This window comes from Mobula hypostoma, chromosome 17 (genome assembly GCF_963921235.1).
Source record: "Mobula hypostoma chromosome 17, sMobHyp1.1, whole genome shotgun sequence".
Classification (NCBI taxonomy): Eukaryota; Metazoa; Chordata; class Chondrichthyes; order Myliobatiformes; family Myliobatidae; genus Mobula; species Mobula hypostoma.
Window position 1 is genome coordinate 53,057,575 of NC_086113.1, and position 25,861 is coordinate 53,083,435.

The following is a 25,861-nucleotide window of genomic DNA, read 5'->3' on the forward strand; positions in this document are numbered from 1 at the left end:
GGAGGAGATGGCAATTGTGGACAAGATTAAAGAAATTGATAAGAAATATGTTATGGCTCCTTCTGAGGAGTTATACAAACAAAGAACTGAACTTCAAATGGAACATAGTTTACTACTCTCGTCCTCGATTGTAAACCAATTAAAGAAAACAAGAAGTGAATTTTATGTTCACAGTGACAAAATTGGCAAGCTGCTGGCTAATCAATTGAAATCTAATTATGTTAAATCTCAAATCAATCAGATTTATAACCAAAATGATCGATTGATACTGGATCATGTGGGGATTAATCAAACCTTTTGTGATTTTTATTCTTCTTTATATCAATCAGAGTCTCCTCGAGATTCTAAATATATGAATGATTTTTTAGATAAGTTAGACTTTCCTCAGATTTCACAGGATATGTCTTCTTTATTAGATACTTCCATCACTATGGATGAGATTAAGAATGTTATTTTTTCTATGAATCTGGGGAAAGCTCCTGGCCCGGATGGGTTTACCGTTGAATTTTATAAATGTTTTGCTTCTTTATTGATCCCTTGGCTCTGTAGGGTTTTTGAGGCTTCTCTGAAACTTGGTAAACTTCCTGAATCTTTTAATAGAGCGTCAATTTCTTTAATACTAAAGAAGGATAAAGACCCTGCTCAATGTGCATCTTATAGACCAATATCTTTATTAAATGTTGATTCTAAAGTTTTTTCTAAGTTATTAGCAAATAGACTAGAAAAAGTACTTCCTTCTATTATTTCGGAAGAACAAACGGGTTTTATTAAAGGTCGTTACTCTTTTTATAATATTCGTACATTGTTAAATATCGTTTATACTCCCTCACAAAATGTTCCTGAGTGTGTTATTTCTTTAGACGCCGAGAAAGCTTTTGATAGAGTAGAATGGCCTTATTTATTTAAGGTGCTTGAAATGTTTAATTTTAGCTTGAAATTTATATCCTGGATTAAACTGTTATATCATTCCCCTGTAGCCTCGGTTCGTACTAACTCTTTAAACTCACCTTTTTTTCCTCTCTTTCGAGGTACTCGACAAGGCTGTCCTCTTAGTCCCCTATTATTTGATATTGCATTAGAACCTCTTGCAATTGCCATTCGAGAATCTTCAAATATTACTGGGATAACTCGGGGATTAAAGTCCCATAAATTATCACTCTATGCTGATGATTTACTTTTATATATTTCTAATCCTGAGAAATCCATTCCTGCTGTTTTAGAGTTATTAGCACAATTTGGTTTTTTTTCAGGTTATAAATTAAATCTTAGTAAGAGTGAACTCTTTCCGATTAATAAACATCTTCCCTTATATTATAAATTTCCATTTAAATTGATTGATAATTATTTTTCTTATCTTGGGATTAAAATTACTTGTAAATATAAAGATTTATTTAAGATTAACTTTTTACCATTAGTAGACCATATTACTCAACTTTCATCTAAATGGTTTCCCTTATATTTAACTTTGATTGGTCGTATTAATGCAGTTAAGATGTTTTTTTTGCCAAAATTTTTATATGTGTTTCAGGCATTACCAATTTTTGTTCCAAAATCTTTCTTTGATAAAGTTGACTCTAAAATTTCTTCATTTATTTGGCAGAATAAGAATCCGAGACTGGGTAAAATACATTTACAGAAAGCTAAGAGAGATGGAGGTTTAGCATTACCTAACTTTAGATTCTATTATTGGGCTATTAATATTCGACATATGAAATTTTGGTTACTTGATCAGGACATACTATCTATTCCTAAATGGGTAGCATTGGAACTACAATCTGTTCAGGGTTATACACTTGGCTCTATTTTAGGCTCCTCTCTCCCTTTTGATTCGAAACGCCTTAAGCAGGTCTCTAACCCGATAGTTAAATATGCTTTGTGCATTTGGTTTCAATTCAGAAAATTTTTTGATCTTAATCAATTCGGGTTAGCGATTCCTATTTTAGGTAACATATTTTTTCCTCCCTCTTTTACGGATCGCGCTTTTCAAACTTGGAAGACTAAGGGTATTTTACGGTTTTTGGATTTACTTTTAGATGGTTCCCTTATGTCTTTTGAACAATTATCTAATAAATATAACTTATCAAGAATACATTTTTTTAGATATTTACAAGTTAGAAATTTCCTAAGTACTATACTTTCTTCCTTTCCAATGCTTCCTCCTACATACATTTTAGATTCGATAATTAACCTCAATCCATGTCAGAAAGGTGCATCGGCTATGATTTATAATATTATTATGAAACTTAGGAAAGCTCCATTTGATAAGATTAGGGTAGATTGGGAACAGGAATTGGGGCTTACCATTTCTGTGGATGATTGGGGGCAGATTTTACAATTAGTTAATACTTCCTCTATTTGTGCTAAACATTCCCTAATTCAATTTAAAGTGGTTCATAGAGCACATATGTCCAAAGATAAGTTAGCGTGTTTTTACTCGCATATTAATCCTTTTTGTGATAGATGTTCGGGGCAGATAGCCTCTTTAACTCATATGTTTTGGTCTTGCCCTACTTTGGAAACTTTTTGGAGAGATATTTTTAATATTATTTCTAAGGTATTAAATATAGATATCTCTCCTCACCCTATTACTGCTATCTTTGGACTACCTAAAATTTCTAGTAATCTTTCCCCTTCAGCCCGTAGAATGATTGCATTTCTTACTTTAATGGCGAAAAGATGTAATTTACAACATTGGAAAGAGCTTAATGCTCCAACTACCTTTTTTTGGTTCTCTCAGACGATTTTACGTTTGAATCTGGAGAAAATTAGAAGTAACCTTTATGATTCTTCATTTAAATTTGAACAGATTTGGGGACCTTTTATTCGATATTTTCATTTAATGTAATATATACCCTTCTTTTTTTTTTCACTGTTTTTAATGGAGGTCGGGATTGAGGACGTGATTTTAAGTTTAACTCTGTTTGGTTTCAAGTTAGCCCATTGCTTTGCTTTGCTTTTAGTTAGTCGCACGGTGGGTTTTTTTTTGGGGTTTTTTTTTCTTTTTTTCTATTGATATATATATAAAATTTAGTATACTATTATGTTATCTTGGTTTCTTATGTTTAAATTACATTGTTTGTAGTTTTTTTTTGGTATTGATACCTTCTGGAATTTTATTATACTTTAACATTGTATTAATGTTTATATGGCTTACCTTTTTATATACTTATTCAATAAAAAGATTTAAAAAGAAAGAAAGTTCCAGTAATCCAGACTCCAACTAAGTGGTCCATTCCTGCTGGTTTGGCAACCCAGTTACGGGGTACGTAACAGTAGATAGCCCTTTTTTCTGGGTGAGAAAGTAGTGACTTCAAGACCTATTCCAGTGATGTGACTATAAAAACACAGTGCAATAGTGAGATAATGAAACTATGCCTTTTGGATGAGGTAGATAACTAAGGATGTAGCAAATCAGGCAGATAAAAGACATCTAGGGAGTTCTTACATATCTTAGTCAAAGCTCAAGCACAATTGGAGTTCCTACTGTCTACATTATGACAATGACTGCACTCCAAAAACATTTCATTGGCAGTAATATGCGTGAGTCATGTATATAGGATTTAATCCTGGCTTTGTTAGATAGAGATTCCTGTCTGACTAATGTGATTGAATGTTGCACAGTAATAAGGCATATTGACGAGGACAATGCAGTTGATGGACTTCAGTAAGGCCTTTGACAAGGGAAGACTGGTTAAAGTTTAAGAGGCCACAGGATCCATGAAAAGTAGGCAAATTTGATCTAAGATTGGCCTAATACTACTAGGAGGCTTACGTGATATTTTAGCTAATGGAAGTCTCTAACCAGTGGTATGCCAAGGGGATCAGTGTTGTTAGATTCTTTGACAATTTTGATGTGAATGCAGTTAAGTATGCAGATGGTCTGAAAATCAATAGCACTTTAACAGTAAAGAGGACAATCTTAAATTGAAGATAATATTAAAAGTTGATAAGATGGGCAGAGTAATGGCAAATGGAATTTAATTCTGAAAATGTGAGATAATGTACTTTGGGAATGTAATTAGGCTAAGATATACAGAATGGATGGTAGAAGAGTCCAGGGGAGTATGGTCAAACAGAAGGACCTTGGTGTACACAGCATATCAAAGGAATTCTGAAGGCAGACAATGTGGGAAGTTTGCCATCATTAACCAGGGCATAGAATATAAGAGCAGGGAGAAACTGGTACAACTATATAAAACAGTGGTTTGGCTTCAGCTAGAGTATTCTGTGCAATGCAGTTCACTGCAGTATATGAAGGGTGTGATTACACTGGGAAATTGGTGGAATGTTATATTTGTGAGCAAAAACTATTTAGACTGGGTTTGATTCCCTTGGAGCAGAGAACAGGCTGAGGGGTGAACAAAATTATGAAGGCCATAGTTAAGGTAGATAATGAGCAACTTTTTCCTTGAGCTGAGATATCAAAAACCAGAGAGCACAGGTTTACATTAAATGGTAAGAGATTAAGAGAAGAGTTGAGGAAGAATTATTTCAGTCAGAGTGGGCATGAAATCTCAAAGGCACTGCCTGAGGGAATGTTAGAGGCAGGTAGTGTCACTACATTTAATACGGATTTAGCTATGCATTTAAAATCGCATGGCTTAGAAAGACCACAAGCGAAGTGCTAGAAGATAGCTAGATTATTGATGGCCAGCTCAGAAATGGTAAACTGGAGGGCTGTCTCTGTGTAGTATGATCCCATCTATACATCTAAATCTTTTTCTATTGTTTCAATCCAAACAACACTTGGTGTCATGGCATAATCCTTAAAAAAGGAAAAGTGATAAAGCAAAAATCAACCAATATTACATGCAATACACTGCTTCCTGTGGAAATTGCAGGTTTTGTATCCAGCCTGTAGATTGTAACTAGTGTGCATGTTCTCCCTGCAAGAATTGCTGACATTTTTGGCTCCTAAATATAATCCAGAAAGATTTATTGACAATTTATACCTATTTCTTCACTTTTAGTCAGCATGCTGTATGCATAGGATTTGCAGCCCCCACCCATGGTATTGTTAAACTATGCATCATCCTTGATAACTGAAACATTGCAAATCAGATCAAACACAAATATGATGTTGTGATGTACTAAAAATGACTGATAACAGAGGCTTTCCTTGCATAAGGTGGAGGCCTTTTGCTGATCCTAACTCCATCACCATGCCTCTTAATAATTGATGAAAGGGTGTCACTACTGTAACAAGATTAACTTGTATGTGAGCTTGACGCCCCTTAATGCTTGTGTATGAATACTGAAGCATACATACATGGTGTACAAGTTCAATTGAATGCCCAGTTCTTTCAACCAGTGCCTTACTAACAGGGTCATTCTATAAAGGTAATTAGCATTGTCAGTATTACTCATGTGGCAAGTGGAGCTGTATATAACTGGTTAGGCTGCACTTAGAGAATTGTGTGCAGTTCTGGTCACCAGATTATAGGATATGGAGGCTTTGCAAAGGGTGCAGAAGTAGTTTGTTAGGGAGATGTCTGGATGAGAGCATATGAACTATAATAAGTTGGACAAACTTGGGTTGTTTTCACTGGAGGCTCAGAGGAAACCTGATAAAAATTTTTACAGTTGAGAGCCATGGTGGGCGGGGGGGTGGGGGATGTCCTTGATGGGACAGTGATTATGTCAGTACTTATACAATATCTTCATTATTAACCTGTATTTTATTTTTGAGATCACTATAGTTTTTGGTTTCTTCTAGGAATACATATAGTCACAAATGGTGGTCCTTTCAATGCTCATCCTTCCTTAATGTTGCAGTGTAAACAGCCTCACACGAGGAAATCTGCAGATGCTGGAATTTCAAGCAACACACATAAAAGTTGCTGGTGAACGCAGCAGGCCAGGCAGCATCTCTAGAAAGAGGTACAGTCGACGTTTCGGGCTGAATCCTGACGAAGGGTCTCAGCCCAAAACGTCGACTGTACCTCTTTCTAGAGATGCTGCCTGGCCTGCTGCGTTCACCAGCAACTTTGATGTGTGTTGCTTGATAGTAAACAGCCTTCTGGTTTTGTGCTGTAATCGGTTGCCTCTTATTGAGTCCTTGCTGAACTGCCCCTATTCAGGTTTGCTGTACTCTCTTTAGCCTTGGGTACAGAGGCTATGAACCCTTGCTTACAACAATAGCATATTTTGCAGTTTCACACTAACAGGCTTGATCTGAATGGTTTTGTAGCTCATAACAAGGTGTTTCCTCTTTCGTGAGGGACTCCCCAGAGAATGCATCTCTTCAGCTTTCTATAAATAGTGTGGTGCCCCAGCCAATAGTTAGTCATAGGATACACTCTGTAAAGAAGTTGTTTTTGTTCACAAAAAAACAGAGTTACCACATTAGTTACTGGCAATAATTGCCAGAAAGAAAATGGGTAGCAAAGGAAATTGTCTGGTTGGATACACTGCATTTCAATCAGTTCCTTTCCAATTCACTTTACACTAATTTGAAAAAAAAATAGAAACCTGGAATTTTCTCTAGTCCAAGCAGAAAGTCAAGAGAATGTTCATTGTAAGCATTTAAAATTATAAAGGGGTTTTTTGAGCAAATAACAAAACGTTTCCACTGACATAAGGGCCAGTAACCAGAGGACACAGTCTTAAAGTAACTGCTAAAACAACTTCAGAGCAGACGAGAAAACCTACTTTCACAAAGCAAGTTACAATGATTTGAGATGCACTGCTAGGAAAGGAGTTAAAAGCAAATTCACAAAAAATTGAACAAGTGTATTAAGAGAAAAAGCAAATTACAGGGCTGTGGGGAAAGAAAGTGGATGTAGTACAAATTGATAGATGCAACACACACAAAATGCTGGTGGAACGCAGCAGGCCAGGCAGCATCTATAGGAAGAAGTACAGTCGACGTTTCGGGCCGAGACCCTTCGTCAGGACCAACTGAAAGAAGAGATAGTAAGAGATTTGAAAGTGGGAGGGGGAGGGGGAGATCCAAAATGATAGGAGAAGACAGGAGGGGGAGGGATGAAACTAACAGCTAGAAAGTTGATTGGCAAAAGGGATACAGAGCTGGAGAAGGGAGAGGATCATGGAATGGGAGGCCTGCGGAGGAAAAAAGGGGGAGGGGAGCACCAGAGGAAGATGGAGAGCAGGCAAGGAATTATTGTGAGAGGGACTGAGAGAGAAGAGAGAGAGAGAGAGAGAGAGAGAGAGAGAGAGAGAGAGAGAGAGAGAGAGAGAGAGAGAGAAGGAAATAAATAAATAAATAGATAGATAGATAAGGGATTAGGTAAGAGGGGAGGAGGGGCATTAACGGAAGTTAAAGAAATCAATGTTCATGCCATCAGGTTGGAGGCTACCCAGACAGAATATAGGGTGTTGTTCCTCCAACCTGAGTGTGGCTTCATCTTGACAGTAGAGGAGGCCGTGGATAGACATGTCAGAGTGGGAATGGGATGTGGAATTAAAATGTGTGGCCGCTGGGAGATCCTGCTTTCTCTGGCGGACAGAGTGTAGGTGTTCAGCGAACGGACTCCCAGCCTGCGTCAGGTCTCACCAATATATAGAAGGCCACATCGGGAGCACCGGACACAGTATATCACCCAGCCGACTCACAGGTGAAGTGTCGCCTCACCTGGAAGGACTGTCTGGGGCCCTGAATGGTGGTGAGGGAGGAAGTGTATGGGCAGGTGTAGCACTTGTTCCGCTTACAAGGATAAGTGCCGAGAGGGAGATCGGTGGGAAGGGATGGGGGGGACGAATGGAAAAGGGAGTTGCGTAGGGAGCGATCCCTGTGGAAAGCAGAGAGGGGGGGAGGGAATGATGTGCTTGGTGGTGGGATCCCGTCGGAGGTGGCGGAAGTTACGGAGAATTATATGTTGGACCCGAATGCTGGTTGGGGTGGTAGGTGAGGACAAGGGGAACCCTATCCCTAGTGGGGTGGTGGGAGGATGGGGTGAGAGCAGATGTGCTTGAAATGGGAGAGATGCATTTGAGAGCAGAGTTGATGGCGGAAGAAGGGAAGCCCCTTTCTTTAAAAAGGAAGACATCTCCTTCGTCCTGGAATGAAAAGCTTCATCTTGAGAGCAGATGCGGCGGAGATGGAGGAATTGCGAGAAGGGGATGGCATTTTTACAAGAGACAGGGTGGGAAGAGCAATAGTCCAGGTAGCTGTGAGAATCCATAGGCTTATAGTAGACATCAGTAGATAAACTGTCTCCAGAGATAGAGGCAGAAAGATCAAGAAAGGGGAGGGAGGTGTCGGAAATGGACCAGGTAAATTTGAGGGCAGGGTGAAAGTTGGAGGCAAAGATAATGAAGTCAACGAGCTCAGCATGTGTGCAGGAAGCAGCGCCAATGCAGTCGTCAATGTAGCGAAGGAGAAGTGGGGGACAGATACCAGTACAGGCTTAGAACATGGACTGCTCCACAAAGCCAACAAAAAGGCAGGCATAGCTGGGAACCATACGGGTGTCCATTGCTACACCTTTAGTTTGGAGGAAGTGGGAGGAGCCAAAGGAGAAATTATTAAGAGTAAGGACTAATTCTGCTAGACAGAGGAGAGCGGTGGTAGAGGGGAACTGGTTAGGTCTGGAATCCAAAAGGAAGCAGAGAGCTTTGAGACCTTTGAGACCAAATTGATAGATGTTTTATAGAGCCAGCACAGTCAAGACAGCTTCAGAGCCACAAGATTCGTGTTTACACAAACCACATAATTACTCATTTTCTCTTGGCTACTTTTACCTTGCCTGGCTGGTGGCATAGTGGCATCAGCGTTGGACTTTGAGGTGAGAGGTCCTGAGTTCGAATCCGGACGGCTCCCTTACACGCTCTCCATCCATGCTGGGTTAAGAGCTGGTGATCTCTTAAAAAAATACTCACCCGGCAGAAGGCAAAGGCAAACTGTTGTAACTTGCCACGTACATGATTTCCCAATATGTCAGAGCGGTGTGAAAGGAAATCGTCCGCCAACTGGAAAATCCAGATGCAACATACCGAGGACTTTTATTTTATAACCCAGCATTTTCCTCATTCTACCATTATCGTCAAATCTTGTCCAATAGAGAACAGTAAAGGACACACCTAGAACTTTACCCAGTGTAACTAAATATGAGGAGCCACATGATGTGCTAAACATTGCCCTTCATTCTTCTACATCGTTTGAATGAACTGAATCCTGTAAATGCTGTTCCTGAAATAAGAGGATGTGCTGTCAGACCAGCTGGAAACAATGTGGAGACGTGGTTGAGTGGCTTCATAGGCATAGCTCCAAGGGATAGGGCTACAACAGAACTACTGGACCAGAGTCATGATCTGAATCTCACCATGGCACTTTGGGAATCTAAATATAACTTATTAAATAATCTGCGATAAAAAACATGGTGCCAATAAGGCAATAGTGAAACTACTGGATTGTGGTAAAAACCTGCCTGGCTTTGTAATAACTCCCAGAGAAATATTTCTCCTATGCTAGCTCTGCATGACCTGGATGTGATTCCCAACTTCATTCTCCAGTAAAATGGGTCAGACAAGTCTCTCAGCTATACCAAACCAATGCAAGAAAAATAGTAAGAACATTTTGCATCAGCCTAGATACAAAGGCACACATCAACTCAGTTCATTTTGTAAAATCCTCCTTGGGAACATCAGGGGACATGCCTAAAGTGTGAGAACTGTGTCATAATCTGAACAAGTAACAGCCAGACATCGCCATCCTTGTAAAATCTTCACATTCAGGAAACCTCTTAAGCTGCTCCATCACAGCCCCTGTATTATGTCCTGCATCACTGATGAGATGTGCAGACACAGTTCTACAGTCGAGAGATGGTAGTCATGGCATTTTCATAAAAGGCTTATGAAACCCATGAAATCTCTTTGGATTAAATCACATCATACTGTTTACCATCTCATGCCTCCATATAGAACATCTGAAAGAAGCCCCGATAGTTACAGGGGCACAGAATGTACACTCATGGGGACTTCAACATCAAGCACCATCATGATAACATGGTTTAAGTGTTGAACAGCTGAATTGTCAGTCTGGAATTGCTGGGGGATGGGAACTGAACTGAAGTGACGGAGGAAAGGGAGGTTGACTTACAAATGGACAAAGCTTGGAGACAGTGCGAAAGGGAGGATAGGCAGGTGATAGAGAAGGGACGCACTCAGACCAATGGTTTGAGATGTGTCTATTTTAATGCGAGGAGTATTATGAATAAAGTGGATGAGCTTAGAGTGTGGATCAGCACTTGGAGCTATGATGTTGTGGCCATTACAGAGACTTGGATGGTGCAGGGGCAGGAATGGCTGCTTCAAGTGCCAGGCTTTACAGAAAGGACAGGAACGGAGGCAAAAGAGGTGGGGGTATGGCACTGTTGATCAGAGATGGCTGCAGAAAAGGAGGAAGTTGGAGGGGTTGTCTACGGAGTCTCTGTGGGTGGAAGTTAGGAATAAGAAGGGTCAATAACTCTACTGGGTATTTTTTTTATAGACCACCCAATAGTAACTGGGACATTGAGGAGCAGATAGGGAGACAGATTCCAGAAAGGAGTAACAATAACAGGATTGTTGTGGTGGGAGGTTTTAATTTCCCAAATGTTGATTGGCATTTCCCTTGAGCGAGGGATTTAGATGGTGTGGCGTTTGTTAGGTGTGTTCAGGGAGGTTTCTTAACACAATATATAGATAAGCCTACAAGAAGAGAGGCTGTACTTGATCTGGTATTGGGAAATGAACCTGGTCAGGTGTCAGGTCTCTCAGTGGGAGAGCATTTTGGAGATAGTGATCCCAATTCTATCTCCTTTTTTTTTAGATTATGAGGACATGCAGTCCTCTTTTATTGTCATTTAGTAATGCATGCATTAAGAAATGATACAATATTCCTCTGGTGTGATATCACAGAAACACAGGACAGACCAAGACTGAAAAACTAACAAAAACCGCGTAATTATAACATACAGTTACAACAGTGCAACAATATCATAATTTGGTGAAGAACAGGCCGTGGTCACAGTAAAAAAGTTCAAAGTCTCTCGAAAGTCCCACATCTCACGCAGATGGGAGAAGGAAGAAAACTCTCCCTGCCATGCCCGACCACAGTCCGACTCCGAGTCGTCCGAAACCTTCAAGCCTCTGATCAGCCCTCCGACACCGAGTACCGAGCACCATCTCTGCCGAACCCTTCAACCCCAGCCTCGGTCACCTGCAGCAGGCAAAGCCAGGGATTTTGGGGCCTTCTCTCTGGAGATTCTTGATCGCACAGTAGCAGCGGCAGCGAACCGGGCATTTCAGAAGTTTTCTCCAGATGTTCCTCTGTGCTTTTCACATCTGTCTCCATCAAATCAGAATTGTGCATGGCCTCCTACTTACGAATACGATATCATAGCATTGGAGAGGGATAGGAACAGACAAGTTAGGGAAACATTTAATTGGAGTAAGGGGATATATGAGGCTATCGGGCAGGAACTTGGAAGCATAAATTGGAAACAGATGTTCTCAGGGAAATATACAGAAGAAATGTGGCATATGTTCAGGGGATATTTGCATGGGGTTCTGAGTAGATACATTCCAATGAGACAGGGACAGGATGGAAGGGTACAGGAACCATGGTGTACAAAGGCTGTTGTAAATCTAGTCAAGAAGAAAAGAAGATCTTATGAAAAGCTCAAAAAACTAGGTAATGATAGAGATCTAGAAGATTATAAGGCGAGTAGGAAGGAGTTTAAGAATGAAATTAGAAGAGCCAGAAGGGGCCATGAGAAGGCCTTGGCGGACAGGATTAAGCAAAACCCCAAGGCATTCTACAAGTATGTGAAAAGTAAGAGGATAAGACGAAAAAATGACCAATCAAATGTTACACTGGAAAAGTGTGTATAGAACCGGAGGAGATGGCAGGGGTACTTAATGAATACTTTGCTTCAGTATTCACTACAGAAAAGGATTTTGGCGATTGTAGGGATGACTTACAGCGGACTGAAAAGCTTGAGCATGTAGATATTAAGGAAGAGGATGTGCTGGAGCTTTTGGAAAGAATCAAGTTGGATAAGTCACCGGGACTGGATGGGATGTACCCCAGGCTACTGTGGGAAGCGAGGGAGGAGATTGCTGATGATCTTTACATCATCACTGAGGATGCAAGAGGTTCCGGAGGATTGGAGGGTTGCAGATGTTGTTCTCTTATTCAAGAAAGGGAGTAGGGATAGCCCAGGAAATTATAGACCAGTGAGTCTTACTTCAGTGGTTGGTAAGTTGATGGAGAAGATCCTGAGAAGCAGGATTTATGAACATTTGGAGAGGCATAATATGATTAGGAATAGTCAGCATGGTTTTGTTAAGGGCAGGTTGTGCCTTACGAGCCTGATTGAACTTTTTGAGGACGTGACTAAACACATTGATGAAGATAGAACCGTAGATGTAGTGTATATTGATTTTAGCAAGGCATTTGATAAGGTACCGCATGCAAGGCTTATTGAGAAAGTAAGGAGGCATAGAATCCAAGGGGACATTGCTTTGTGGATTCAGAACTGGCTTGCCCATAGAAGGCAAAGAGTGGTTGTAGACGAGTCTTATTCTGCATGGAGGCTGGTGACCAGTGGTGTATCTCAGGGATCTGTTCTGGGACTCCTACTCTTTGTGAATTTTTTAAATGACCTGGATGAGGAAGTGGAGGGATGGGTTAGTAAATTTGATGATGACACAAAGGTTGTGGGTTTTGTGGATAGCGTGGAGGGCTGTCAGAGGTTACAACGGGACATTGATAGGAAACTGGGCTGAGAAGTGGCAGATGGTGTTCAACTCAGGTAAGTGTGAGGTGGTTCATTCTGGTAGGTCAAATATGATGGCAGAATACAGCATTAATGGCAAGAGTCTTGGCGGTTGGAGGATCAGAAGGATCTTGGGGTCTGAGTCCATTTGACACTCAAAGCTGCTATGCAGGTTGACTCTGTGCATTGGCCTTCATCAATTGTGGGATTGACTTTAAGAGCTGAGAGGTAATGTTGCAGCTATATAGGACTGTGGTTAGAGGCCACTTGGAGTACTGTGCTCAATTCTGGTTGCCTCACTACAGGAAGGACGTGGAAACCATAGAAAGAGTGCAGAGGAGATTTACAAGGATGTTGCCTGGATTGGGGAGCATACCTTATGAGAATAGGTTGAGTGAACTCGGCCTTTTCTCCTTGGAGCAACGGAGGATGAGAGGTGGCCTGATTAAGGTGTACAAGATAATGAGAGGCATTGATCGTGTGGATAGTCAGAGGCTTTTTCCTAGGGCTGAAATGGCTAGCATGAGAGGGCATATTTTTAAGGTGCTTGGAAGTAGGTACAGAGGAGATATCAGGGGTAAGTTTTTTTACACAGAGAGTGGTGAGTGCGTGGAATGGGCTGCCGGTGACAGTGGTGGAGGCAGAAACGATAGGGTCTTTTAAAAGACTCCTGGATGGATACATGGAGCTTCGAAAAATAGAGGGCTATGGGTAAGCCCAGGTAAGGATATGTTCAGCATAGATTTGTGGGCCAAAGGGCCTGTATTGTGCTGTATGTTTCTATGGATCTGTTACAAATGGTGAAAGAGTTGTCCTCACCAAACCTTCTGAGCACGTGCATCAACTCATGATTGCATTGGCAAGAGTAACCACAGTCCAGTCCTAGTGAAGATAACACTTCCATCATGTTTTGTTTGAGCTCCACATTAAAAAGAAGATCCAACATGAAGTACTGTGGACCTGGAGCACAGGCAAAATTGTCAAACACGATAGTCTGCAATCTTATGGCATGGTATTACCATTTTATGGTTTTGGTAGTGGTTTATTATTGTCACATGTACCAAACTACAGTGCAATGCCATCCAGCCAGGCAGATCATTCCATACCGTACATCAAGGTAGAACAAAGAAAGCAGAATGTTGAATACAATGTTACAGTTACAGAGAAAGTGCAAGGCAGGTCGATATATAAAGTCCAAGGGCCACAATGAGGTAGAATGAAGAATTCATCTTTAGAATAGGAAAGATGTGTTGAAGAGTCTGATAACAATGGGATAAATGTTTGAGCCTGATGGTATAGGCTCTCAAACCTTTGTATCTTCTGCTCAATGGGGGAGCAGAGAATCCTTCCTCAATAAAGGGGCTAGTGTGGAGCAACACCAGTTGTAGCTAAAAGTGAGATGGACTCTAATGAAAATTCCAGGTGCATTTTAAACACTGGGATAAGTATGCTGAGTAATATGATATAACTAACAAGGCCGCGTCCATTTTAAACACTGCGATCAGTATGCTGAGTTATATGATATAACTAACAAGGCCACGTGCAAGCCTGACGTGGAAAAATGTTTCTTTATCATTAAAATACAGACCTCCTTTGCTAAAAGCACACTGGGAGTATCTTCACTGCAAATACAATAGTTGTCCATGAAGGCTGTCTCCTTAAGGGCAATAACATTTAACATTAAATATTAATCTTGCCATGGAGCCAGGTGAGAACATAACAACACTAGGTGTAACGTACAAAAATATAAATATTTTACCAGAATTTTGAAGAGAATCTTTCGATTACTTTTTATTATATTCCATAATCTTTAGTCCTTTGTTGTCTCCACATCACCTCCCTGCCTCTGTAGCTATCTCTATCCTTCCCATTCCCACCTGACTCCATCTGCCAATCAATCCCTCCTCAGCCTAGATCCATCTATCAGTCGTTAGCTCCTGTATAACCATATAACAATTACAGCATGGAAACAGGCCATCTCGGCCCTTCTAGTCCATACCGAATTCTTACTCTCACCTAGTCCCACCGACCTGCACTCAGCCCATAACCCTCCATTCCTTGCCTGTCCATATAGCTGTCCAATTTAACTTTGAATGACAACATTGAACCCGCCTCAACCACTTCTGTTGGAAGCTCGTTCCACACAGCTACCACTCTCTGAGTAAAGAAGTTCCCCCTCAAGTTAACCCTGAACTTTTGCCCTTTAACTCTCAACTCATGTCCTCTTGTTTGAATCTCCCCCACTCTCAATAGAAAAAGCCCATCCACGTCAACTCTATCTATCCCCCTTCATAATTTTAAATACCTCTATCAAGTCCCCCCTCAACCTTCTGCATTCCAAAGAATAAAGACCCAACTTGTTCAACCTTTCTGTAACTTAGGTGATGAAACCCAGGTAACATTCTAGTAAATCTTCTCTGTACTCTCTCTATTTTGCTGACATCTTTCCTATAATTCGATGACCAAAACTGTACACAACACTCCAAATTTGACCTCACCAATGCCTTGTACAATTTCAACATTACATCCCAACTCCCATACTCAATGCTCTGATTTATAAAGGCCAGCATACCAAAAGCTTTCTTCATCACCCTATCCACATGAGATTCCACCTTCAGGGAACTATTCACCATTATTCCTAAATCCCTCTGTTCCACTGCATTCTTCAATGCCCTACCATTTACCACATATGTCCTATTTTGATTAGTTCTACCAAATGTAGCGCCTCACATCTATCAACATTCAACTCCATCTGCCATCTTCCAGCCCACTCTTCTAACTGGCCTAAATCTCTGCATGCTTTGAAAACCTACTTCATTATCCACAACTTCACCTATCTTAGTATCATCTGCATACTTACTCATCCAATTTACCACCCCATCATCCAGGTCATTAATGTATATGACAAATAACATTGGACCCAGTACAGATCCCTGAGGCACACCACTAGTCACCGGCCTCCAATCTGACAAACAGTTATCCACCACTACTCTCTGGCATCTTCCATCCAGCCACTGTTGAATCCATTTTACTATTTCAGTATTAATACCTAACGATTGAACCTTCCTAACCAACCTTCCGTGTGGGACCTTGTCAAAGGCCTTACTGAAGTCCATATAGACAACATCCACCACTTTACCATCGTCAACATTCCTAGTAACCTCTTCAAAAAATTAAATAGGATTTGTCAAACCGACTTCCCCACACAAATCAATGTTGACTGTTCCTAATCAGACCCTGTCTATCCAGATAATTATATATACCATCTCTAAGAATAATTTCCATCAATTTACCCACCACTGACGTCAAACTCACAGGCTCCTGTCCCATCTCATCCCCTCAGCTTCACATACTGGGTATCTCCCATCTATCTTTCAATCCAGACAAAGGGTTTCATCCTGAAATATCAACTGTCTGTGAACCTTCACAGATGCTGCCTGACTGGGTGTTTTCCTGCCCCTGCTCATTTTTTGTATGGATTCTTGTCACTGTTTTACCAATGTACATCCTGGTACTAGAATCCTGATGGCCCGGGATAGTTATCTATTTACAACAGTCTGCAGTTGGACACTGCCCTGCCCAGATTCCCTAATCAAACCACAGCAGCCTCTTATCAATTACACTGAAGCCTCAAGGAAGTAATTTGTAGACACAGGAAAAGTGATAAAATAGCATTCAATATAGGCTGAAGAAAGAGTATGTAAAAATGTAAAACAATAAACATTTTTAAAACTGTTTAGTGCAGGGTATTTATGTATCAATTGATTATTTTACATCAATAACCTATATAATAATTTCATTTGATTATTTATACTGTTTTTGAGTACATGCAGTTTATTTGAGGAGGAAATACTGACTCAGTTGCTGAGCTGTTGTTGACAGAGGGGGTAAGGGAGTTTTGTACTAAATTGCTCTTCAATGGACAACTCTTGTAAACAGGGGTGGAGCCTTCCATTTTCTCATCATCTCCCATGTCAAGTGCTGGTCTTCCCTTTTATGCTGAAGCTCTTCACCTAATGACTGTTTCACATGTTATCCCTATTTGTCAAACAAAGTTTTTGAAGAATTTAAGAACATCAATCATAGAGTACAATCTACACGGGTTATACATTAAAAGAAATAAGCACAATTCCAATGCCATATTCTAGTTTGCTGATGATACCGCTGTCGAAGGCTGAATTAAAGATGGTGATGAATCACCATATTGGAGGGAGATTGAAAATCTGGCTTGAGTGGTGCCACAACAACAACTTCTCACTCAATGTCAGCAAGACCGGGGAGCTGATCGTAGACTTCAGGTGAGGGTGACCAGAGGTCCATGAGCCAGTCCTCATCCGAGGATTAGAAGTAGAGAGGGTCAGTAACTTTAAATTCCAAGGTGTTATTATTACGGATTGCCTGCCCTGCACCCAGCATGTAAGTGCAATTACAAAGGAAGCACAGCAGCTAATACAACTTCCTTCGGAGTTTGTGGAGATTCAGCAGGACATCTAAAATTTTGACAAACTTCTATTGATGTGTAGTGGAAAGTATATTGACTGGCTGAATCACCAGCCTAGTCTGGAAACACCAATGCCCTTGAATGGAGAACCCTACAAAAGGTAGTGGATACATCCTAATCCATCACAAATAAAGCCCTCCCAGCCATTGAACACAACTACGTGAAATGTTGTCACAGGAAAGCAGCATCCATCATCAGGGACCCCCACCATCTAGGACATGCTCTCTTTCCACTGCTACCATCAGGAAGAAGGTTCAAGAGCCTCAGGACTCACACCACCACCATGTTCACAAACAGTTACTTCCCCTCAACGATTAGGCTCCTAAACCAAAGGGGATAACTTCACTCATCTTCATTCGCCCCATCATTGAAATATTCCCACAATTAATGGACTCACTTTCAAGGACTCTTCATCTCATGTTCTTGATATTTATTGCTTATGTATTTATTACTATTATTTCTTCTTTTTGTATTTGCAGTTTGTTGTCTTCTGCACTCTAGTTGAATGTCCTAGTTGGGTGGTCTTTCATTGATTCTGTTATGGTTATTATCTTGTAGACAAGGGGTTCTTATCCTGTGGTCCATGAACCCGTTGATTGATGAAATTGGTCCATAGTTTAAAAAAGGTTGGGAACCTCTGCTATAGACTTATTGAGTATGACCACAAGAAAATGAATTTCAGGATTGTGTATGGTGACATATATGTACTTTGATAGTAAAATTTACTTTGAACGAATGCACAGCAGTTAGTTCTGGATTCTAGCATCTGTAGTCTCATGTCTCCATTGCAGTGGCCAGTTCTTTCCTTCACACAGTTTTCACATTACACTGTAACATTAGTAGAGTCAAAAAATTTTACAGTAAACAGGCCTTTCATATTTAGATGTAAAACTAAGATAGTCCCATTTGCCTCATATCCCTCTAAACTTTTCCTATCCACGTAGCCGTGCAAGTGCCTCTAAAATGTCATTCCAAACTACATCACACCATCTCTTACATCTATTCCTGTCTCGTCAATTCTCTTTGGATTGTTCATTTACAATCTTAAGAAATTAAAGATTAAAAACATACTTATAGAAGAGCATATAAACATAAGTATGCAAAATACCTGCCCTTTATACGTATGTATAAAGGGCATCTGTCATATGTGGCACAGGTACAGCTGATTGTAAACCAGTATACTGTATGTCTATGCACACACAAACACACAGAGAGATTAGCAGGTTTATTATCTATACTTGACCAAGTACCAAAGATAATTTGGTTGCTCTACTTTTATAGATAAGTCCCAGCCCAGCAGAGTGACATACTCTTGGGACTTTATCTGTGTGTTTTTAATTACCCCAAATCGCCATAACTAAATTCACAAATTGAACTTAGCGTTATCTTCTTTTCATGTGGATTTACATAATTATGTACTGAATATGCCAATTCGTGAAGTCAGTTATGGTGATTTTAGGATAATTTATAAATAACATCGATAGAAGTCCAGGACTTAGCCTAAAAAGTGGACCTATCCCAGGGACTTTGAGGTAGAAGAGATGGGAGTTTGTGAATTGCTGACAAACCAGAGGCACACTCAAAAATCCTGGAGAAGCTAAGCAGGTAGACCTAAACAGGCCAGACGCTAGGTGGCTGCCGCACCGGTTACCTGGCGTTTTCTTTCTAGACTGTCCTCTGCGTCGACCTCCGATTGCGCGGAAACCGCTCTGAACGTGCCACATCCCATTGCGACCGGTTCACGGCTTGTCTCTCCCCTCTGCACGCCGGTTACATTCTCCCCGCCCGGCCCAGCACTGTGGTTGCCGTGGACTCCGCCGTTACCATGGCGTGTTACTACAATACCGGACGTCAGCCAAGCCTGCCTGCGCGCACACTGCCCCGGGAACTGCGGCAACACTTCATTCCCAGCCGCAACCCTCGCTTTTAAATATCCCAATTAAAACGGGTGAAGGACACCCCTGTCAGCTGGTCGTTGCCTCCTTACCTGTCCTTCGTAGAAAAATTCTTCAAGGCCAACGCATTTGACCACAAGGCCATTAGACAGTCCTGCAGGCACTGCAGGAGAAGGACGAGATGGACACAGTGGGGTGGTTCCCTGAGCAGACCGTCCAGTTCATCTGGCAAAATGCCTCATCGCCAGATCTCACCAACAGGCACCAAGACCTAGCCTGGCTGGCGGTGAGAGGGGTCCTCCCAGTCAGATCCCTCCTGTACGCCCGGAATGTCTCCGCACCCCACGGCCCACTGGAGGACTGTAATGGGGTGGAGTCGGGGGCTCACCTCTTTGCACACTGTGGGTTCGCAAAGAAGGTGTGGAGGAGGATGGAAGGGACAGTGCTAAGATTCATGCCCAGCAGCTGCGTTACCGAGGACTCCGTGATCTACGGGCTGTTCCGGGGACGCAGACGGAGACAAACATCCGGTGCTGCTGGCAGATCATCAATTCGGTGAAAGACGCGCTTTGGTCTGCTCGAAACTTGGTGGTCTACCAGCAGATGGAGATGTCCATGATTGAATGCTGCCGACTGGCTCACTCTCGTCTGCAGGAGTACGTGCTGAGGGATGCACTCAAGCTTGGTGCGGTCACCGCGAAGGCCCGGTGGGGAAGGACCACAGTTTAAGGTTCATCACCCGTGGGAGTGTGAGGGGGTGGTGGGGAGGAAAATAACCCTGATCAGCGGTGTGGACAGATAATCAACATGGTGCCCCAGGAGTGGGTGGAATTGTTAATGTGGGAAATGAATTAGAGCCAACGCCTGCCTTTATTGTTGATAATTTTATTGTTAATAAGTCTTAACTCTTGACCAAGGGTTGAGAGTAAATGAACAGTTTATTGTAAACCTTTCATTTGTATATGAACAGAGAGTCAACGCATAATTTTATTGTAAATAACTTTATTGAATAAGGACTCAGAGTCAACGAATGTTTTTTCTTATATGTAAATAACTTTATTTTGTAATAATTCTGAATAAAGTATTTTTGGAGAAAAAAAATTAAAACAGGTGAACGTCTGCCTAATCAGCTTGGACCAGGAGAAAGCCTTCGACCGGATATCGCACACGTACATGGCGGACATGCTCTCCAAAATGGGATTTGGGGAGGGAATCCGGAATTGGATCAGACTGCTCTACACAGACATCCGTAGTGCAGTCCAGGTCAACGGGTGGGAAACAGACAGCTTCCCCATCAGGTCTGGAGTCAGGCAGGGCTGTCCCCTCTCCCCTGTCTTGTTTGTCTGCTGCATAGAGCCCTTTGCGGAAGCCATCAGGAGGGATGAGGGTATAAAAGGGGTGACGCTGCCCGGCAGTGGAGGGACCCAAGTGAAAACCTCTCTGTACGTGGACGATGTCACCGTCTTCTGCTCTGATCCAAGGTCAGTTCGCAGGTTGATTGGCATCTGCGAACAGTTCGAGGTAGCGTCGGGGGCCAGGCTCAACCGCACGAAGAGCGAAGCCATGCTCTTTGGCAACTGGCCCGACCGATCCAGCGACCCCATCACCATCAGGTCCGACCACGTGAAGGTGTTGGGGATCTGGTTCGGAGGGACCGAGGCGTGCAACAAGAACTAGCAGGAGCGGACTGCCAAGGCGAAACAGAAACTGGGTCTGTGGGGAGGGCGCTCCCTGTCGATAACGGGCAAGAACCTGGTCATCAGGTGTGAGGTGCTCTCAGGGCTGCTGTACTTGGCGCAGGTGTGGCCCGTCCCCCGCTCCTACAGCTCGGAAATCACCCAAGCTGTCTTCAGATTCGTCTGGGGATCCAAGATGGAGCGGGTGAGACGGACCGTCATGTACAAGTCCCTGAACAATGGGGGCAAAAATGTCCCCAATGTCGCCCTCACCCTGATGGCCAGCTTCGTGTGTGGCTGCATCAGGCTGTGCGTAGAACCCAGGTACGTGGGCACCAAGTACCACTATGTGCCCAGGTTCTACCTGTCGCCCTGGCTACGAAGGATGGGTCTGGCCCCTTTCCCGCGCAACACCCCTGTCAGCTGGTCATTGCCGCCATACCTGTCCTTCGTAGAAAAATTCTTCAAGGCCAACGCATTTGACCACAAGGCCATTAGAGAGTGGTCGGCACGTAATGTCCTGCAGGCACTGCAGGAGAAGGACGAGATGGACACAGTGGGGTGGTTCCCTGAGCAGACCGTCCAGTTCATCTGGCAAAATGCCTCATCGCCAGATCTCACCAACAGGCACAAAGATCTCGCCTGGCTGGCGGTGAGAGGGGCCCTCCCAGTCAGAGCCCTCCTGTACGGCCGGAATGTCGTCTCCGCACCCCACTGCCCACGGGAGGACTGTAATGGGGTGGAGTAGGTGGCTCACTCTTTGCACACTGTGGGTTCGCGAAGAAGGTGTGGAGGAGAATGGAAGGGACAGTGCTAAGATTCATGCCCAGCAGCTGCGTTACTTCTGTAATAATTCTGAATAAAGTATTTTTGGAGGAAAAAACATTAAAACGGAGGGGCAAAAAGAAAGAACGTTGTCGTCTGGTATTAGCCCAACCGTTTATCAATCTCTTAAAATAAATGGCTCTTCACCCCTTAATGGGTTCGCCTGGGGGCTCAATAGTTCATCAACATGGTTGGTGCGGGATTCCAAGAGGGGTGACTGGTGGATGCTGTGGGAGAGTTGAACTGCTGGCTGAGTTGGGGTTGGGCTAGACTGGCAGTTGGGGCTGTTGATTGAGTGGCTGGGGACTTTGGCGTGGAGGAGCCTAGTAGTTTGGGTAGCCAAAAAAAGGAGTGCATCAAGTGAAAGACCTGAAGTAATGGGGGACAACAAATTGAGGAAAATGGGTAAATTGGAGGAATTTATAGTTCTGTATAAAATTAAAGGTCAGAAGGAAGAGGAAGGAGGATTTAGAGCCCTTAATCCTTTGGAAGTGGCAGCAGCGTTAGAGAATCAAATAGGTAAAGGATTCCAGGCCAAGATTTTGTCCAATGGATTGCTGAAAATTTGTTGCAAAGATATTGACCAATATAACAGTGCTAAAATAGTGGGAAAATTGGTTATGAAAGTGGAGTGTATTACTCTGAAAGAAAGGAAGGGAGTTAAGGGGGTAGTGTATGGAATTTGGTCTGGCATGACTGAAAAGGAAATTTTGTACAAAATTAAAGGTGGTTGAGTGATTGAAGCCAAATGATTAAAATTGAGAGAAGGTGGTAATTGGGATTCTCCTGTTCTTCTGGTTTTTGCAGGTGATGTTCTTCCAACTGAGTCTATCTTGGGTGCATGTCTGATCAAGTTAGAGAATACATTAGGCCTCCCTTACGCTGTTATAATTGCCAGAGATTTGGACATGTTGCTGGTTCATGTCGAGGTAACAGAAGATGTATGAAATGTGGAGAGGATCATGATATTAAAGCATGTAAGGCAGCGGTGCCTAAATGCAGTAACTGTGGAGGGGACCATATAGCGGCGTTCAGAGAATGTGAGTATTTTAGTAAGGCAAAGCAGATTCAGGATGTTAGTATCCAACAAAAAATATCATATGCTGAGGCAGTAAAGAAAGTTGATAGAGAGTAAAGGATAAGTAAAGAAAAGATTGGAATGATGGGGAGTCAGTTCATTCCGAGTTCTCCAACTATGGTTCCTTCAGGCATGTTGTTGATGACTAAAGAGCTTTTTGGTGTTTGTTGTTGATGTACTGGTCGGGGCTAGAACTACAGCCAATAGGTCGGATGTGATAAAAGTAGTTGTTGGAACTGCAGAGAGATTCCTTGATATAAAACAGATTTTGCTGGAAAAATTACATGAGTATATGACAGACAAACAATCACTGAATACTTCCCAGTTGTCGGGATCAGAGAGTACGGAGGAGTTTTATGTGGACGAAGAGGCAATAATTAGTATTCGGATGTTTTTAATATTACAATGGAATGCAAGAAGTTTATCTGCGAATGGTCAAGAATTAAAAAGATTTGTTGGAACTTTTAAAGACAAACCTGATTTGATCTGTATACAGAAGACATGGTTAAAGCCACATTTAGATTTTGTGATCCCTGGATATGATAGTTTGAGAGCTGACAGAGCAGGTAAATCTGGTGGAGGATGTGCAACTTTCATAAAAACAGGACTCCAGTTTAGAAGACTTGATTTTAAATCTAACCTTGAAATTGTGGCTGTGGAGGTTTGGAGCTCTCGTGGTCAAATAACTTTGATTAACTTTTATAATCCAGGTAATATGATGTTATCAGATTTGGATGAAATTATGAATAAGGTAAGATCCCCAGTAATCTGGGTTGGAGATTTCTATGCCCATAATCCTATATGGGGTAGTGAAAGTAAAGATAGTAATGAAGTGGTAATAGAGGAGTTTCTAGATAAATACGACATAGTACTACTAAATGACAGAAGGCCTACAAGATTTAATATTGTAAAGAATACTTGTAGTCACTTAGATTCATCTATCACTTCCTCAAACTTAGCTAGGGTTGGGGAATGGGATGTTATGGACAGATACACACTAGGAAGTGATCACGATCCTATATTATGTAGATTTGGTAGAAATTTGATAGTAGAAGTTGAGGAGAGGTCTGCTAGGTATAATTTTTCTTTGGCACATTGGGATGAGTTCCAGGAGAAAGCTGTGGATATAATAGACAATAATAGTGAGGGATCCATAGACGATTGGAATGAATCCCTCTGTTCTATAATTCATAAAATTGCTCAGTTGACTATTCCACTACGGAATGTACTTAAGGCTCGAGCATTAGTTCCGTGGTGGAATAAAAATTGTGATATAGCAGTAAGAAACAGAAATAGAGCTTACAGGAAATTAAGAAAGTACCCAGTGTTAGATAATGCTATGGGGTATAAAAAGGAAAGAGCAGTAGCAAGGAGAGTAATTAAAAATGCAAAGAGCGATAGTTGGAGAAGATTTTGTGGAACACTGGGCCCTGAGACACCTATAAAGCAGCTATGGACGATCATTCACAGAATGTCAGGGATATATAGGAAACCATCTATCCCAGCTTTGCTGGAAGGAGATAGTGAAGCTGTAACCAATAAGGAAAAGGCTGATATGTTTGTAGAGGTGTTCCAAGCGTTACACAGTTCTGGAGTGTTAGGTGATTTGAGAAAGGAAATTATGTTAAAGGAAAGTTGGATATTGGACAGGAGTTTGGATGATAATAGCTCCATAAATTTGTTTTTCTCCCTTCAGGAATTGCAGGAAGCTGTCCAATCAGGTTCAAACACTTCTCCTGGTAGGGATGGACTGTGTTATGAATTGCTTAAGCATTTAGATGACTCTGTATTAATAGAAATTCTAGCATTGTTTAATTCAGAGTGGAAAGAAGGAAAATTACCAGTAGAATGGAAGCATGCAGTGGTAGTTCCAGTTTAAAAGCCAGGTAAGGATGCGTCTAGTGCTAGTTCGTATCAGCCTATAGCTTTAACGTCAGTGCTTTGTAAAATTATGGAATGAATGGTCACCAACAGACTTGTTTATTTTTTGGAAAATAAGGGACATTTTGCTGCCTATCAAAATGGTTTTAGAACTGGAAGATCAACAGTGGAATCTGTTGCCCTTTGAGATGATGATATTCAAAAAGCGTTTCAAAATAGAGAAGTAATGGTATGTGTATTTCTAGATATTGAAAGAGCATATGACTCACTATGGATTATTAATTAAACTCTATGATGCGAGAATTAGAGGTAGAATGTCTAATTGGATCAAAGTTTTCCTTAAGGAAAGGACAATTCAAGTAAGAATAGGTGGAACAAGCTCCAAGTCAGTTAAAATAGGTAATGGTACCTCTCAAGGAAGTGTCATTAGTCCAGTTCTTTTTAATGTCATGATAAATGATATCTTTGATCAGGTAGGGACAGGATTTGGCAAATCATTGTTTGCAGACAATGGTGCAATCTGGAAACGAGGAAGAAACATCAAGTATATATTAAGGCAGGTACAAAAGGCTTTAAGATCAGTTGAAAACTGGGCTAATAAATGGGGTAACACACATCAAAGTTGCTGGTGAACTCAGCAGGTCAGGCAGCATCTCTAGGAAGAGGTACAGTCGATGTTTCAGGCCGAGACCCTTCGTCAGGACTAACTGAAGGAAGAGCTAGTAAGAGATTTGAAAGTGGGAGGGGGAGGGGGAGATCCAAAATGATAGGAGAAGACAGGAGGGGGAGGGATGGAGCCAAGAGCTGGACAGGTGATTAGCAAAGGGGCTATGAGAGGATCATGGGACAGGAGACCCAGGGAGAAGGAAAAAGGCGGGGGGAACCCAGAGGATGGGCAAGGGGTATAGTCTGAGGGACAGAGGGAGAAAAAGCAGAGTGAGAGAAAGAATGTGTGTATAACGGATAAATAACGGATGGGGTACGAGGGGGAGGTGGGGCATTAGCGGAAGTTAGAGAAGTCAATGTTCATGCCATCAGGTTGGAGGCTACCCAGACGGAATATAAGGTGTTGTTCCTCCAACCTGAGTGTGGCTTCATCTTTACAGTAGAGGAGGCCATGGATAGACATGTCAGAATGGGAATGGGATGTGGAATTAAAATGTGTGGCCACTGGGAGATCCTGCTTTCTCTGGCGGACAGAGCATAGGTGTTCAGCAAAATGATCTCCCAATCTGTGTCGGGTCTTGCCAATATATAAAAGGTCACATCGGGAGCACCGGACG

General features: G+C 42.0%; 1 protein-coding gene across 4 annotated transcripts in view; it reads right to left on the bottom strand.

Annotated features, from left to right (window-relative positions):
* Nucleotides 1–19,651, bottom strand: part of LOC134358033 (stathmin domain-containing protein 1-like) — a 49,240-nt gene extending 29,589 nt beyond the window's left edge. The window contains exon 1 of one of the 4 annotated variants that reach the window (XM_063069908.1): nt 18,875–19,181. In XM_063069908.1, the coding sequence (XP_062925978.1) occupies nt 18,875–18,952 (78 nt within the window). In that variant the 5' untranslated portion in view covers nt 18,953–19,181. Of the gene's footprint in view, nt 1–18,874; nt 19,182–19,210 lie in introns of those variants that run through there. The other 3 variants (XM_063069907.1, XM_063069906.1, XM_063069904.1) reach the window with 3 other exon arrangements.
* Nucleotides 19,652–25,861: the final 6,210 nt, after the last annotated feature.